The 16,982-nt window shown below is 35.6% G+C and overlaps 1 protein-coding gene across 1 annotated transcript in view; it reads left to right on the top strand.

Moving 5' to 3' along the window:
- Positions 1 to 4,202: 4,202 nt before the first annotated feature.
- Positions 4,203 to 16,982, top strand: part of LOC141445408 (transmembrane protein 135-like) — a 55,099-nt gene continuing 42,319 nt past the window's right edge. Inside the window, exon 1 of the mRNA XM_074111250.1 lies at positions 4,203 to 4,625. Coding sequence (XP_073967351.1) covers positions 4,203 to 4,625 — 423 coding nt within the window. The remainder of the gene's footprint in view (positions 4,626 to 16,982) is intronic.

A 16,982-nucleotide genomic window follows, 5' to 3' on the forward strand; every position in this document is an offset into this window, starting at 1 on the left:
TCCATATTTGAGCCTAGTTGTAGTTCCAAACAAATCTTCAAAATCACATTGTTTTTTTTTTTATCCACGATGGTAAGAAGAAGACGTTTAGTGTGAGAGGTCGTTACGGGTGCGAATAATAATGTTCCCATTTATCTCCTTATGTAACTATTTTTCTATTAAAAAACTTTTTTCACCTATGTGGGTTTTTCAAAACTATTTTAAGTTTGCTTTTTATTTTATTATTATGTATTTTCAGTGTCTATTTGAACCTGTACATCCAATAGCTATGTATAATCACTTAGTTAATAAATTAATTGAATTGAAATACAAAACATTCACGCGACTAGGTAAATATAAGTTATCTACTAGTCTTAGTTTTATAATGGGATTTTGAATAATCTGTATTTTTGTGTCAACTTTTTTTTTTCAATCTAGCCGTTGCCTGCCATATAAATATTTTGGCAGACGGCGAGCATGGTTACCATCCAGTCTTAAGTCCTGTTTTGTGTAAGTACTTCGTGGTCGCAAGTCACAATAATGATAAGTATCGTTCCAACGGTAGTGAAGCAGGAAGTGGGCCGATATCTTACTGGGTTATTTGATAACACAGTGGTCTCGGACTGGACGTATCTCCGACGGGGATATCTCGCATCGGCTTTATTTTGCTCAGCTGTAACCTAGAGAGTTATCTCATCTGATTCTGCGGTAGTTCCAGCGCTTTTTCCCCTCGAGGAATAATGATTGATCGGGTCCATGTACTTCTAATAGCACTTGAACCAGTAAGAGATTAATATTAATAAGACAACTTTGAATAAAAATAAATTAAGACCAAAGCAATTAGTTAAAAAATACATTCGTTTTAATTGTTTATGTTTTTTTCTTACGCCTGCGTGGATTTCAAACTCATGCGGTGCACCCAAAAATTTTGTAAAAAAAATCTTCGATTTTGTTGATGTAAGTATTATTAATAAAAGTATTAATATTACTTAGGTCTTTTTTTATTGCATTTCTTAGTTATTTATAAATTATCCATAAATTTAGGCTACAACAAGGACTCATGAATGTCAAAAAATATACCAACTGTCTAATACAACTAAAACATCTGTTGTGAAAAAACTGACCAGAAACTCAACAAAGGATATTTTTATCAGAAAAGACCTACAACCTTATTTAATGATTTACCTACATCAAAAATATATTACACGTCTACATTTATAACACACACATTTATAATTATGTTTTTGTGTAATGACAATTATGATAAAAAATACATTTGAAGCTTTAATTTTATGACTTTCAAAATTCCTTCAAAAGTCAAAATAAATAGTAACGGTATTTAATTTGTAAGAAATATTGTAAATCATTTAATTTCTAAGTTTCTACACTTCATTTTTTTTTGTTCGACTGGATGGCAAACGAGCAAGTGGGTCTCCTGATGGTAAGAGAACACCACCGCCCATAAACATCTGCAACACCAGGGGTATTGCAGATGCGTTGCCAACATAGAGGCTTAAGATGGGATACCTCAAGTGCCAGTAATTTCACCGGCTGTCTTACTCTCCACGCCAAAACACGTGCAAGCACCTCATGTTCAATGTTCAACATTTTCAGCAGTTTTTGGCTAACATCCATTTTAAAGCAGCGTTTCCACCAATAATGCGCGAGGATGTGTTGCGAGGGATGTGTTTTTCATTAACCAATAGAAACGCTTCATTTACACATCCTCGCACAGCACATCTCTGGTGGAAACAGCTGAGCGGAGCGAGGCGAGGTAAATGAAGCGTTTCTATTGGTTATTGAAAAAAACATCTCGGGCAACACATCCTCTCACATTATTGGTAGAAACGTAGCTTTAATATGACCCTTATTATACATCCCTTCTAAAAATTAGGCCATCACCTTATCGGCTACACACACGGCCACATCATATCCCGTTTATAAAAACAAAACAGCATCTCCATTCATCATTTTATGACGCGTGGAGCAGTTTCGGAAATTTATAATACGAAGAAGATCCCAATGACCTTTGGCCCTGTGAAATAAATCATGTTGAGGGAATTTGACTTGGACCACCCCTGAGGCGGATGGAATCTAAGCGGTCTCAGAAATGTGGGCACGAATATCAGAGTTATAAATAACTAAATGTTCTCTTCTAGCTTTTGCCCGCGGGTTCGCCCGCGTGGAATTCGGTTATCGCGCGCTGTTCCCTCGGGAACTGTGCTTTTTCCGGGATAAAACGTAGCCTATGTCACTCTCTGGCCCATAAATTATCTCTATGGCAAAAATCACGTCGATCCGTCGCTCCGTTTCGACGTGAAAGACGGACAAACATACATACACACACACACACACACACTCTTGCATTTACAATTTTAGTATGGATAGTACAAGCTCCTGATTTAAGTATCGAGGTTGGAAAGTTTCTCTAAATGTCTTTTAACCCTTTTCTTGGCAAGTTGAAACAAGTGTATTGAATTCAAGCCTCCTTACGTTGGATGATGATCTAAAATTATGTATCTTATAAGATACAATACCAAGAAAAGAGTTGGAAGCCGTGCTGGCCTAGTGGTTTGACCTATCACCTCTCAAGCAGAGGGTCGTGGGTTAAAACCCCGGCTTGCACCTAGCGGTACCATATGGTAATTACATTTGAAATTTACGACTTTTATTTTCGCGTGATTGGCCAAATTGCGACGCGTAAACGGCTTTTATTGCGAAAGTTGATCGGGTGACATAACGCTGCCGATTGTTAACCTAAAACAGTACTTATTTACATCAGTTGCGTGTGATTGAAGGTCAAAGTAGGTGCATCGCAAATTTCGCGGAAAAATGTTTACGCCGTTCAGTAGTTACAATATTTGGTTTACTGACAGATAAAAAACGAATGTTATTGCAAAATCGTTTAATTTAGTAACATTGCTTTGGTTTAATTTATTTAACTAGTGCCGGTAGGTATAAATATAATAACTACCGCGTGTTAAAGTTACTGGTACCGTACGGGATCGCTAGGATTCCCATGCGATTTTTTCATCAACCTTTCGTTTTTTATCTGTTAAGTAGTTTTATTATTTTTAGTAATACACGATAGTGATTTGACATTTTATCGAAAGATCAAAATGAAGTATTATTTAATAATCATATTTTATCGTTTTTATAAAGTTTTGTCATATTTTAGGTGCAGTGTACACGAGGCATTGGCAATTTTAGAGGATAATGAGGACATTGAGGCTGAAAAAATTTATATTGAACTCCAGATCCCGCCATCGCTTCGATGAAGATTCAGGCGAAGAAATGCTGGTGCTTTTAATAAATAATTTGAGCGGCAGACAACTCAACGCCCCATGCGAAGTTGTATTGCGTCAGTCCTCGCGACCGCTTCGGTCATGCCGCAATAAGAATACCGTATCTAGCCAAGAAGATGGAGAAGACAAGGAACTAAAGGACGCAGCAACAGCGTTTCTAGAGGTACTGTTAGATCACGTAGTCGTGGACGGGGCCGAGGACGGGGGCGAGGCCGAGGACGTGGACGTGGCAATAGCAATCAGAGAGTAAGTTCACCTTCATCCGACGATAATTCCGACAGTTCCATAGACGAGCCGCCGCAAAAAAAACAGAAAAAAAAACTCGATCCTGGGTCAAACATGATTCTAAAAAACAGTTACCTTCTTTTCCTGATGGAGATTACTCTACATTTCGCGATAAATCTCCACTTGAACTTTTTGAGTTGTTTTGGGGAGAGGAAGTGATGGCATTGTTAGTTGACCAGTCTACAAAATACGCAGCCTTTCTCAATTGTCCCAACCCAAATATAAACAACTGAGGAGATGAAAGCTTTTATTGCGATTTTGATCATTTCTGGATATAACTCAGTGCCTTCAAAGAATCATTACTGGGACCAGGGATATGACATGCGAAATGAAATGATTTATTACTCTATGAGACGTGACCGCTTCAAAACCATAATGCGGTTTTTACATCTGGCGGATAATACTGAAATGAGTACCACCGATAAAATGTGGAAATTGAAACCACTAATTGACATCCTTCGGCGTTCTTTTTGCGAGAACTATGTGCCATCAGGTACTTTGAACTATGATGAATCAATGGTGGAGTATTTTGGAAGACATGGTTGCAAACAGTACATACGCGGTAAACCAATAAGGTTTGGCTTCAAGGTTTGGTGCTTGAATACGCCGAGCGGTTACTTAGTGGACTTCGAAATGTATCAAGGAAAAAGTGTGAATGAGAATCCTGAGTACGACCAACTCTACGGAAAAGCTGCAGCTCCTCTAGTAAAGATGATCGATGGAATGCCTGAAAATGTTCAGTCACTGCCGATGAGTTTTTACTTTGATAACCTGTTTACAGGATTTCAACTACTGCAGCATTTAAAAAGTCGGGGCTATAATGGAACTGGAACTGTGCGTGAAAACAGACTTCCAAAAGATATACCTATAACCGACAAAAAACAAATGCAGAAAAAGGATCGCGGTTTCTACGACTTTGCAAAGTGCTCTGAAGATGACATTATTGTTGTTCGTTGGAAGGATAACTCGGTCGTGACTGCGATGTCTACTGTCCATGGCGTAGCTCCTGTATCTAACGTAGGCAGGTACAGTGCAGCAGAGAAGAAAAAGATCAGCGTATCACGCCCAGCAATATTTTTTTTTTTTTTTTTTTTAAATTAATAAAAGTAAATAAACAATTTACAGAGTACAATCGACACATGGGCGGCACAGATCTGATGGATCAAAATATCAACACATATCGCGTTGGGATCAGAGGTAAAAAGTGGTGGTGGTCTATATTTACTTACTTTTTAGATGCCTCTATTTGTAATGCTTGGGTCTTATCAAGAAAAGCAGGAAGTGCAGCTGGTCAATTGGACTTTCGTCGGCAAATAACACAAACGTATCTAACCAGATATCAAAACCTACCTCTCACTGGTGGACGTCCGCCAACATCTAAATATTCCCGAACTGACAACCGTGTCAGTGACGCCATAAGGTACGATGGTCAAAACCACGTTCTCATTCCTTCTCAGAAGCGACGAAGATGTGCATACGAGAACTGTCAGGCTCGGTCGAGATTGGAATGCTCGAAATGTGATGTAGGATTATGTGCTGCATGCAACTACCAATTTCATGTAAAATAAACTATATTTGTAACGTCTCGGAAGCTCATTTATTAAATAAATATAGTAAAACATACGTACTGTATGTTATTAAGTTGCAACCGAAGAGGCTGATTTATTAAATAAATAATTTAAACATATTTGTACTATTACTAATTTCATATTATTTCCAAATTTTTTCCTCAGTACGTGCCTAGCGATCCCATATGGTACCAGCGTTTTTTTTTCAAAACCAAAGGTCTGTCAAATTTTTTATTACTATAACTTCGTTACATAAGCTCTAATAAACAACATATTAAAAAATTACAAAAATCGGAGACCTCAAAAAAACTCAGTCTATAATGGGTTAAAACCCCGGCTTGCACCTCTGAGTTTTCCGAAATTCATGTGCGGAATTACATTTGAAATTTCCCACGAGCTTTGCAGTGAAGGAAAATATCGTGAGGAAACCTGCACAAACTTGCGAAGCAATTCAATCGTGCGTGTGAAGTTCCCAATCCGCACTGGGCGCGGGTGGGAAGGCCCAAGCCCTCTTGTTCTAGCGATGTTTCTTAGACATGTGTCATCAAAATCGGTTTATCCGTTCTCTTGTTCTGAGAGGAGGCCTGTCCCCACCAGTGGGACGTATATAGGCTGGGATGATGATGATGAGGATAACATAGGACTCTAGAAGGTCACAGAAGAAGGGGTTCTAAACATTTTTTGTGAAGTCGTAATAATGATGATGATATGATGAAAAAAATAACTGATAAGATAAGTCATAATTTTGTTTACTTTGTACCTAAGTAGATTAATACGTAATATATTTACAAAATAACACAATATTAATACGTAATTTGCTACACAATATTCATTAGATTTATAGTACCTATAATAATTTAATAACTGTGCTTCGTGGACTCATCCGCTCTCATTCCCTGTTTAAAAATATTTTACTCGTAGTTTCTGCTATGAAACTCAAGCTTTGTTCAATTCCAAATTTCATTAAATTTGGTGCAGTGCTTTATTTGTGGCGATTAAAAACTATAAATAATGTTCAGAATATTTCTTGATTTAACAATATTATAAACTTTTCGTTTCTTGCAGAATGTTCTTTATCTCTGCCTTTTTAGGCATTTTATAGGTAGACATTTCTGTTTCTAACAAAATAGGAAAAGTTTTTTTTATTGTTTTTAAAGTGTGATATGAAACAGCAGCAAAGTTAATCTCACTTATATTAATTATAATGACGAAAGTTTGTAAGTCTGTATGTTAGTTTGTTACCTACCTCTTCACGTCTTAACCGCTGAACTGATTTAGATTAAATTCGGTATACACATAGTAAAATGACATAGAATAGTTTTTATCCGGAAAATTGCATTGTTCTCATGGGATAGCAATAAACGAATTCTACGTGAACGGAGTCGCGGGCAACAGTTAGTTAATGAATAATTGAAACTAATTTTGACGTCTTCGATATTTTAATTAGAATTTAATATAGACAGTATACTAAAAAAAAATTAAATGACTTCCTAAAGCGTGCATTATAAAGAGCCTATTTTCCTTTTGTCTTCAATTAAAAAGTCTAAAAACAATGAAAATTAGCCATTATTGTCAGGTATATAGTATTCTAATTTATATCGCTTATAACATTTTCCTAATCTACACCTAAGTACGCGTGGAAGCTAGGTATAGCCCAAGTCCTTTTATTCTTACAGAAGGCCTGGTCCAGCTGTGGGTCGTACATATAGGCCTGAAATAATGATGATGATATCATTTTGTAAAGGAGCTATTCCAACCCCATCAAAAATATATCCTGGCGTGCCCGATACGCTCTTTATTCCAAATTATTTTAGGCTATGGATTATTTTTAAATTTAGAAACTAGAAGGTACTTTGTTACTCTAATTACACCTATCGCCCGCAATTATGAAAAAAAAGTGTTAGCTTGTATATCAGAACGAATTAAATAATGGTCACTCAATATTCTAACATTATTTTCGTTGAAACTTTTTACTAGACGAAGGCTTTGATCGTAATCAACGAATGGCTTAGGTTACACTGGTTTTATTTTATAAAAATCCAATAAAATTGCCAATTTCTTAGAAAACTGCGTTGGTATTTCAAATAATCATTAAATTCCATCCAGCTTTTCGAACTTTATATAATTTTATATCCATCTCAAATAAACTAAAATTTAATTAAAATATTTCAGCATTTTTGTCGTAAAACATTTTCATTAAACCAAGAATCCGTTGAAAAGTGTGTTGCCGACTACAAAAATATAAATGGTCTGAATGGCCACTCTAAGTATAAAAGGAGAGACCCAGCACCTATTTACCCGTCCCATCAACTCGGAACAAACGGCTTATTCAAACAAAAATTTGTCTTTCATTATGAAGGTTAACCAAAGCAGATTTCAGCTTATACGAAATTTTATTTCTTTCTAAAGCGCTTTATGAAAGTGGGCTAAAAAGGCTCTTTGGATACGCCTGCCGAATAGGCTGGTGTCGGGGTGGTGCTCCCCAAAACAATTTACATAAGCCTTTCAAGTAGGAACGTATAAAGAAACATGACGTACGGGTCCGATGTGCCTGCTACTGTCTTCGAACAGGTAAACCTAGTTTTTAGGGTTCCGTAGTTAAAATGTCAAATAAGGAACCCTCATGGTGTCCTCGTATGTCAGAGGCGTTTTACTATTAGGAAGCTGTTATTTAAATTGCACAGTTTTTTGCGCTATAGAATCCGGAATACAGAAATTCGTCGAAGAACCAAAGTCACCGACATAGCTGTAAAAATGGAAACTTAAACTCACATTGTTTTCCTTCACTGAAGCTCATGATAAATATTTCATGTAAATCCTTAAAAAGTCAGAGGTGCAGCCCGGGCTCGAACTCACGACCCTCTGCTAGAGAGGCCAATAGGCTAGCTACCACAGCTTCTGAAATTATTTTTATTTTGGTTTGCAATCTGAGAATGGACTTGTTTTTTCTCATGTACGTTAATTTAAGTTCTGGAACAAAGTCATTACATTGGTGAAATTCAAATATTGGTGGTTTATAGAGACTATTTTTCACGTAAGTATCCATTTGTGAATTATTAGCTTTTAAGTGAAGATTATTGTATGTCTCAGGAGTCACTCTCTCAGCCACATGATTGTTTATGAGTACTTGAAACGACAATAAGGCTTACAGTACAGCAATTGCCGATCAAACCTTTAAAAGTGTTGAATAATTATCGCTTAATAGTACGGAACCCTATTGTGTGAGGGGTCCGGCTCGCATTTTGTCAGTATTATTTGGCCTTTTTTTGCTGAGATGTGCCTGTGTCCTAAATTTCGTCCAATCTTTTTATTAAGGCGTTAACACAAAAGATAGCGATGCTTAGGCCTTTCTTTAAGACTCACTGAGTCTGGAAGTTCTATATATTATGTAGTTTCAATAATGTTCCTCGCTATTGTTTTTTATGTTTTAAATAAGTACTTAAAATCTACGATTTTTAAACCTAGATGTTACATCTAGATCTCTATAAAAATGATATTTTAAGTTGTACCTATGTGCCAAGGAGTGTCTGTGGCGATGATTTTCCGTCCTGCAAGCTATTTTTCCATTCGCTAAATTTTCAAATCTATTATTTTCCTGATAGTCTTTTTTTTTAAAGAAGATTTTTTCTGAAGCTATTTTTCCATTCGCCTTGTTCCCAATCTAATATTTTCCTGATAGTCTTTATTTCCGAAAGTAGATATTTTGAGAAGCAATTTTTCCATTCGCTAAATTTCCCAATCTTGAGTTTTCCCTTGCGTTTTTTTTTTCGACAAGTAAAGTCTAAAGGTCGCAGCTCATTAGAGCCACCCAGCACCCGGCCAGCACCGCCTCGACTTTCGGCTTCCACTCGTTGTCGACAGTTGGTCCACGGGTGGACGCTGCGTTGACAGCGAGTAGACCTCACGTGGTCAACGAGTGAACGTCGCGTGAAGTTCTTGGCACTTATGATTGACATTGACAATGAATTCAAAGTAGTCAAAGTCATCGCATTACAACTAACTTTTTCGGGGTGGCTTTGCGGAGTGATATAGAAGTATAAAATAAGCAATTTTAAAATGGAGTCTACGGAAAAACACGAGCATTTGCTTCCATTAACGCCGCATGTATCATTTAGTTTTATCGAGAGCAGTCACAAAGGCCGAATTTTAATCAAAACTGGTCGAAGCCATTACTTAAAAAGAATTAATGAATAATCACAAACCTCTATTTTGAATTGCGTTAAGACTGGATGTGGTATATTAACGGTATTAAACTCCGAAGAAACTCTTATCGTAAGGAAATCGGATCATTCTTGCGTACCGGGTTACCATGAGCGTTGGAATTGAACAAAGCATTATCACATTGAAAAAAAAATGACTACTAATTACAAGCCGGTCCCATATTTATACAAACAGGAAATGCAAAAGTATATGTCTGAAGAACATGTTGATAAACATCCATCTTTCTATTAAAAAGGACATGCTTTACAGAGCACGCCATAGAGCATCTTTCTCATATTGCGGGGATGTTACAATACCCGACACTTTGGCCAACGATTGCCTTTGTGTTTAAAATCACAACATTCTTATTTTTATCGCAAGTGAAGCGAAAGAGTGGATAAGCAACTGTAATACATATTTCGGTGACGGAACTTTTAAAGTCGTGCCGAAACCCTTTACCTAGTTGTATACGATTCATGCCGACGTAGGTTCTGATGCATAGTACATGAAAGTATTTCCCTGCATTTTTGCTTTGCTATCAAACAAAAATCAAGATACTTAATTACTTGTATAAGGATGTTTTCACACATAAAAGAACAAATCCCAAATTTTCGCCCACAAGTATTCAAAATAGATTACGAGACAGCAACAGTTAATGCCTTAAAAACCTGCCTTCCTGCCTTATCCTGATACAGAAGTAAAAGAGTGCTACTTTCATTACTCACAGGCTATATATAAAAAAGGCGAGACAATAGGAATAACAGAGAGCATAGATGGATGCAAATACTTAGCGAAATGTGTCACTTCAGCACTTTTACCGCACCTTAAAATCCACGAGGGTTGGTTTTCGGTGCTAACAGAAGCAACAAACATCCCCAATATTGATAATTTTAATAAATACATGACATACCAATGGATAAAAGTGGATATGATGAAAATATTATCCCATTTTGATGAGAGACACGGAACTCATAACGTTACGGAAAGCTGGCACAAAAAAAAACATAATAAAAAGAAAGTTGTTATTCCTTTCAGAACTAAAATCTGAAGCACAAGGAGTTAATTTTAATGTTATTCAAAATGAAATACGACCAGATATTTACCGACGAAGACACCAAAAATACATAGACAAAGATAATAAAATAGAAATAATATTACGCAACTATCTAGACGGCACAAATGATTTCAGAAAAAATATTTCTCTCCTGTCTTACTTAAATAAGAAGTACCTGGGCGAGCGAGCTTTGCTCAGCCTAAAACTCGACAGTAAACGTTTTCCCAGAGGTGAGACCAAGCTTGATCGATTTGTCATCCCTGAAAACCCCGACATACCAAATTTCATCGATATCGTTGGAGCCGTTTCCGAGATTCCCAAAATCTGGGGGCACGGTAGCGTTGCCGGGGGCCAAGTCGAGCAAAACAAAAACAGAGACACGGCCGTACCATACTTTTCTCGAAGCCATTCAGGCTATATATATATATATATATATATATATAAGAATTGCTCGTTTAAAGGTAAGTAACTGAATTATTTACTGCAATGTAGAATCTCAAGTGTTATGTTATTTTATTCCGTTTTAAATAGTAATTGTTTAAGTTCTCCCTTTTATTACGATAACTTTTTACAATACATAAATATTATAAACAAATTGTTACGTTTGATTAAAAGCAAAAATTAGAGTATAATAATTAGGTATGCGGGCCTTTAGTCCATCTTGTCGTATCCCAAAAAAAATATGGCGATTACAACATATGTAAGATCCCTTATTACTCTAAAATTGATGAGACATAAACAATAGCATAGAAATTAGAGAGGAAAAATTACTTTTAGTAATATTCCTTAGTGAAGATTTGAGAATGGATATATTATTTTTTGTAAAAAAAGATTTTTGATAAATTAACACTCCGGGAAAAAACTAACATAAAAATAAAAATTGGAAAATTTTTCGAATGGAAAAATCGCTTGCAGTAAAATTCGATTTTCGGAAAATCAACCCTCCAGGAAAAACTAACTGAAAATAAAAATTTGAAAATTTTGCGAATGGAAAAATCGCTTGCAGTAAAATTTTCGGAAAATCATCGCTACACACGACGTTTTCTCACTAGTAAGCTTGATCACCTTCTATAATTCTAGCTGATTTCGGGAAATGGCCTTTTTGTAAACCTTTTCCTGCGCTTTGTTATTCGAAGACCCAAAACGAAGTTTTAAAGAAAACCAGCTTTTTTCACGTTCTATCTCAAATTCTCTGCCTTTCCAGTCCACCAAGTTGTAATTTCGTGAATTTATTGCTTACATTTAACGCGCGAAAACACTTGTAATTCGACTAGCGGAATGAGTTTTATTTACGTATTGCTTGGCATTCGGTAGATGGCGTTGTAATCGTAAAAAAGGAAGGATTAAAATGGCGACGAATGTCAAGGCCTGTATTATTTAACGAGCTTATCCAAGAGGGGAGCATTATGATTTGAAATACGGTAAGATTTGAATTTGATTAAAAAAGTGACGAGTAGATAAAAGTTGTGGTCCCGTGGTTTGACCTATGGCTTTTCTAGTCGTGGTTTCAAACTTGGGCTTGTAGGTACCTCTGAATTTTGGAATAGAACCAGATGTACTCTTTCAGAACTCTATGGTGTAGGGTGAAGGAAAAAATCGTGAGGACATCGCGCACACAATAATTCAAAAGTGTTTGTGAGGTTCCTACGGATCAAGTCTTAATCTGAGAGGAGGCACGTGCCCTGAGGATGCACCATCGTTGTAACAGTCGATATAATGACAGTGGTCAATTACATTTGAGCGCCCTGTCAGAGGAGCTTGAAAGCAAAGTTGAGCTTTGCCAGCCACATTCGGGCACATAATAAACAGGCCTAAAGGTTCGCCTTTGCTGGATTGGACACAACATGGGGGACCATCATCATCATCATCTCATCTATTGATATTCAAATATGTACCCGCCTTGTAGTGAGATGTATATAGGCCAAGATGATCTGATTCTGATAGTTTAATAACAAGGATAACCTACGCAAAGTTATGCATTGTTCAATCAGCTATTTGATACGTTATGTATTAAATTTGGCATGTTCATGAACGTCCTTATTCTCTAGTAGCGTAATAGACATTGAAAAAATATTTTTGTATATTAGTAAAATTTTAGAACTAGGTATAATAACAATTTTCTCAGGTGAATAAACAATTTTCCAGTCAGCTGTCGAGTTTCCCACCTTCTCCATTTCGACATTTATTAGAAAACTGACAAAGCAAAATGAGATCTTATTCCGTGATAACATTTAGCCCGTAGCAAAATATCATCTCTATCTACAGGATGTCCGTTTAAATGAAACCCTAAAAAGACTGTCGCTTTTACGGACTTGCATGCCGCTCCAAATAATTAAATAACTCCGAGGGATTGAAGCCTCAACAAAAGCTAAATGTAAATTGAAATCTTCAACAATGTTACCGCCCTGTCCCTCGTACCTCGCCTGAGAAAAGAGCCTGTGTGCTTTTATTGTGCGGCTGTTATCCAAGCCACAGATAAACTTATGTCTCAAACGCATAGCGTCTGTAATGTTAGTGTGCGCAGGAAGGCACTAAACGATAAAAACTATTGTGTACCTCCTGTGAATAAAAGTAAATCGACTGGCATGAAATATCTTGATATTTTTTTAAAATTCCTGAGCAGTTTTATTCATCTTTATTTGTTCTTGCATAATGACATTTACAATTAGTGTACTTTTTATCTTTTTTATTTTTATGGCAAAATTTTGAATACTGTTTTTTTATAAATAATTATATTTTACTGAATGCGACAATTTATGGTTCTACAGCACAAAAATAGTATTAAAACTACTTACATTGACAATTATTTTATTATTAGGTAGTTGGCCTTTTCAAAAAAATCAATCAAAATTGAATTACGTTAAAGTTAATGTTACTGGTAGAATAGGCTGTCGTTTTTGGTCTCAGCTCATACTTAATTTACTTGGTTCCTCCGGAGACGATAAAAAGCTGATAATAATTGGACGTTTTTGTTTCGCATAATGAAACGCTAATAAATTACTTTTTATGAGATGTTAAAATATATTATCAGTTTTTAAAGTGAGTGACGTGATTTGTATAATTTGCCTTGCTTCCTGTAATAATACGACAAGATATAGTAATTATAAGACCCCATAATAAATAATATTTTTTACTAACCCATTAATTGCACACTCCGGCTTAGCAACAACTATTAATGATGAAAATTAACCTAAATCTATCCTGCAAGCATCTTCGTATTTTTTAATCTCGCATGCAATTTTTCAAACTAATATTTCTTTCATACTCGTACACAAGCCTTCTTCTGGTAACTAATTACACATACAACAAAAAAAGAATTTACCAAATAAGTAGGTGCATCGTTCTGAAGTGATGCGTGAACATATTTTTTTTTCTATTTATATTTTAAGCAATGTGCGAAATTGCAAAATCCTTGTTACGAAAGAGATGTATTATTTTGACTCGCACTAGACTCTTGAGTCGTAATACGAGTATATGAGTATTTTGCTATTAGATGGCAATTTCCATTCATTTAAAGTATGTACCTGCAAAAACTTTTCAATAATCCTGAATAAAAACTACTATCAACTGCCTTTACTAGAAATACACGTTAAAACAATTGAAGTCAGTAATAGCGTGGTACTTAAATCGAATAAAATTTCCGAACTTTTATTCAATAGGAGATCTATCACTGCCTCAGAATCAGAAGCTATTCTCTCCGACGTCATTAGACATTCGGAATTCGAACAAAAATCTGTCTCTCGGATTTAACGTGTTCCGTTTCTGAATACAGCTAACAATGTTACGCAAACTTTGTGCGGTAAAAGAACCTTTCTCACTGAAATAATAAAAAGATGAACAGGAATGTCACGTGCGCTAAATAAGTAAGTAAGTTAAGTAGTATTGTTTATACAGGAAAATCTCGCGACAAGCTTTTATAACGATTATAAATTAAATCGAATAGTATAACGAAGCTTATGTTTGGAGCACTGTGCTTGCTGTTTAATTTAAATGTTGGTTAGCGCTTCTACAAAAATTAAAAATGTATTTTTTTATGTTAGAGAGGCCAGACAAACGAACTGGTGGGTCACCTGATGTAAAGTGATCACCACTGTCCATAGTGTCCACAGACACCCGCAGCATGTTTAAAAAAAATACTATTAGAGCATTTCTAAAAAAGTTTGTACATTTGATTTGCGACTCCGACTTGGGTAAAAATTTGCAGGTAGATAGAGTGAACGATACTGAGTTTAAATAACATAGTCTCCCGAAAATTCCCAATTAATTTGTATGGAAAGTTCCTTTTTGTTACCGCAAATCCATAGAGTTTTGGTAACAAAAAAGGAAATTTCCATACAAACCAATTGGACATTTTGAGAGACTATGTTATTACGGCTAGTATCGTTTACTCTACATACCTGCAAATTTTTATCCAAATCGGACTCGCAAATCAAATGCACAATTTTTTTTAGAAATGCTCTTTAATTTATTTCTAGTTGAGTTACCTACCGTAATGTATCTACTAAAACAGAACTTGAACAAAACGTAAGCCCATTGACAGCAGCGGGATAGGCAAAAAAGTGTCGCCACTGATTATGTAGGCACACGATGCCATTTCTACTTATTTCTTTTATTATTGTTCTGTGACCTTTACGTACGTATTAAGTTTTCTCATTACACGGGCCGCGTACTACGCTAGAAAAACAGCTAGAACTAGGGTACGATTTTAAAGTGGAACACTTTTAACAAGTTAATTACGTCAGCAGTTGAGTTCTTTTAAACCTAGAAGAAATCTTGCTAAATTTACGTGACTACGCTGAAATAAACTTTATTATATGATGAATAATTTATATAGGTACTTATATTTTCTTAGTAACAAAAATGAGGTACACACACGCACACGCAATAGCAATTATTACACGACTAGGTTAAACAGTTCTGTCTTGACTACCCTAATGCTTCTTCATCTGACCCTGAATACAATTCTTGGCCAAAATACACTCTAAGACAGAACTACGCTTAAGAGCCAAGTTTTGTGTCAAGTCCGTACAAGGAAATGGGTGTAAATAAAGTTCAAAATTATTCTGTTACATTATTCATATTTAGATACTTAGTTAGGTGAAAATATAAGGCGTGTAAAGGTACACCGTACAGCGTGTTACACCGTATCATATCATGACCTTTTTGTCTGTCCCTGACTGAATGCTCCTCTCATCCACTCAAAGGTTGACTGGAAGAGATCCCTTAATGGGATAAGTTCGCCTTTGTAACATATTTCATTGTTTGTCATCTGTGTTTGTTTACTTATTTTGTACAATAAAGAGTTTACATACATACACACTATGACCATAATAGCACGTGCCAGGCAATAGTAGGTAAAGGCATTTTGTGGATGAGTATGGTTTTAAAGGACAAAATAAGTATCATTTTGAAGACCGGTTTTGTGAGTATCACTCAATATAAAATTTCAACCACAAACCGTTTCTTAAGGAAAATTGTTGCTGGACATGTCCGAGATGCAGAGGAATTTAGAACAAAACAGTGACAGTGTTAATAATTCAAGCTCGCGTCATAACACAAACATCTATTACTATAATTCAAATTGCTTTGTAAATGACAGATTCATATGAGTATGACAGATAACACTATGAGCGTTACGAGAGATTTCATTATCCCCACCTAGTACTTCGCACCCTCCCGATACGGACATGGTATGGTACGGTCTCGTGGGTAGAGACCTTAAATATCATTCAAATTAACGAGAAGAAGATAAAACACCCAATGTTGGATAAATTAATTTAGCTTCCAACAACTCCACCTTAGTATAACTCTTGAAATTTTATATCTGAATCTTACATTTTGTTAAAATGCGTTTCAAGTTGCTATTTAATTAAAACGAGAAATTTCTTTGAAATCTCGTGAGAACTTGAGAAGTTTCGCAGAACTTGAATCATTGTCATTAATTGGGCTACTCGGACAAAAGCAAATTATTTTTCTTTGACCTAATTTTCAATTAAGACCAGGTGTTTGTGTATAAAATTGTTATTGAAAATTATTGCTCACCAGACTGGAATCGTTACAATGGAATGACTGATGAAAATGGATGTATAAGACATACATTTTAATATCACAACTGTTTTTACAACATTTAAAAATCTATCTACCATATCATGTAGTGGTTTAACGGTTCTCTGCCGTTTCGCACAATATTTTGTTCCCAAATGTTTCATTTCCCAAGTCATGATTTTCTTTGAAACCATATTATTTTCGGAACTTACATAAAATAAAACCTCACCTAACCTTCTGTGCTCTATAAAACCATAAGAAAATACACAGAAAAATTTTTGGTTTCGGAGAAATTTGATTGTTCGGAAATGAAACATTTTGGCAAATGAAACATTACTAATTTAGCAAAAAATATATAAACTTATGCGAAAAGGCAGCGTGATGTTGTACGGAATAGATGTAGTTACCATAACGTTCTGAGAGGACGCTTGTACCCAACAATACGACTCATATTTGCCGCAGATGATAATAAATTTACAAATCAAGTACTTACCTAAAGTGAAAATATGAATTGATTTAATTTAATTTAAAAATTCAATACAGTTA

Source organism: Choristoneura fumiferana, chromosome 2 (genome assembly GCF_025370935.1).
Source record: "Choristoneura fumiferana chromosome 2, NRCan_CFum_1, whole genome shotgun sequence".
NCBI classification, from domain to species: domain Eukaryota; kingdom Metazoa; phylum Arthropoda; class Insecta; order Lepidoptera; family Tortricidae; genus Choristoneura; species Choristoneura fumiferana.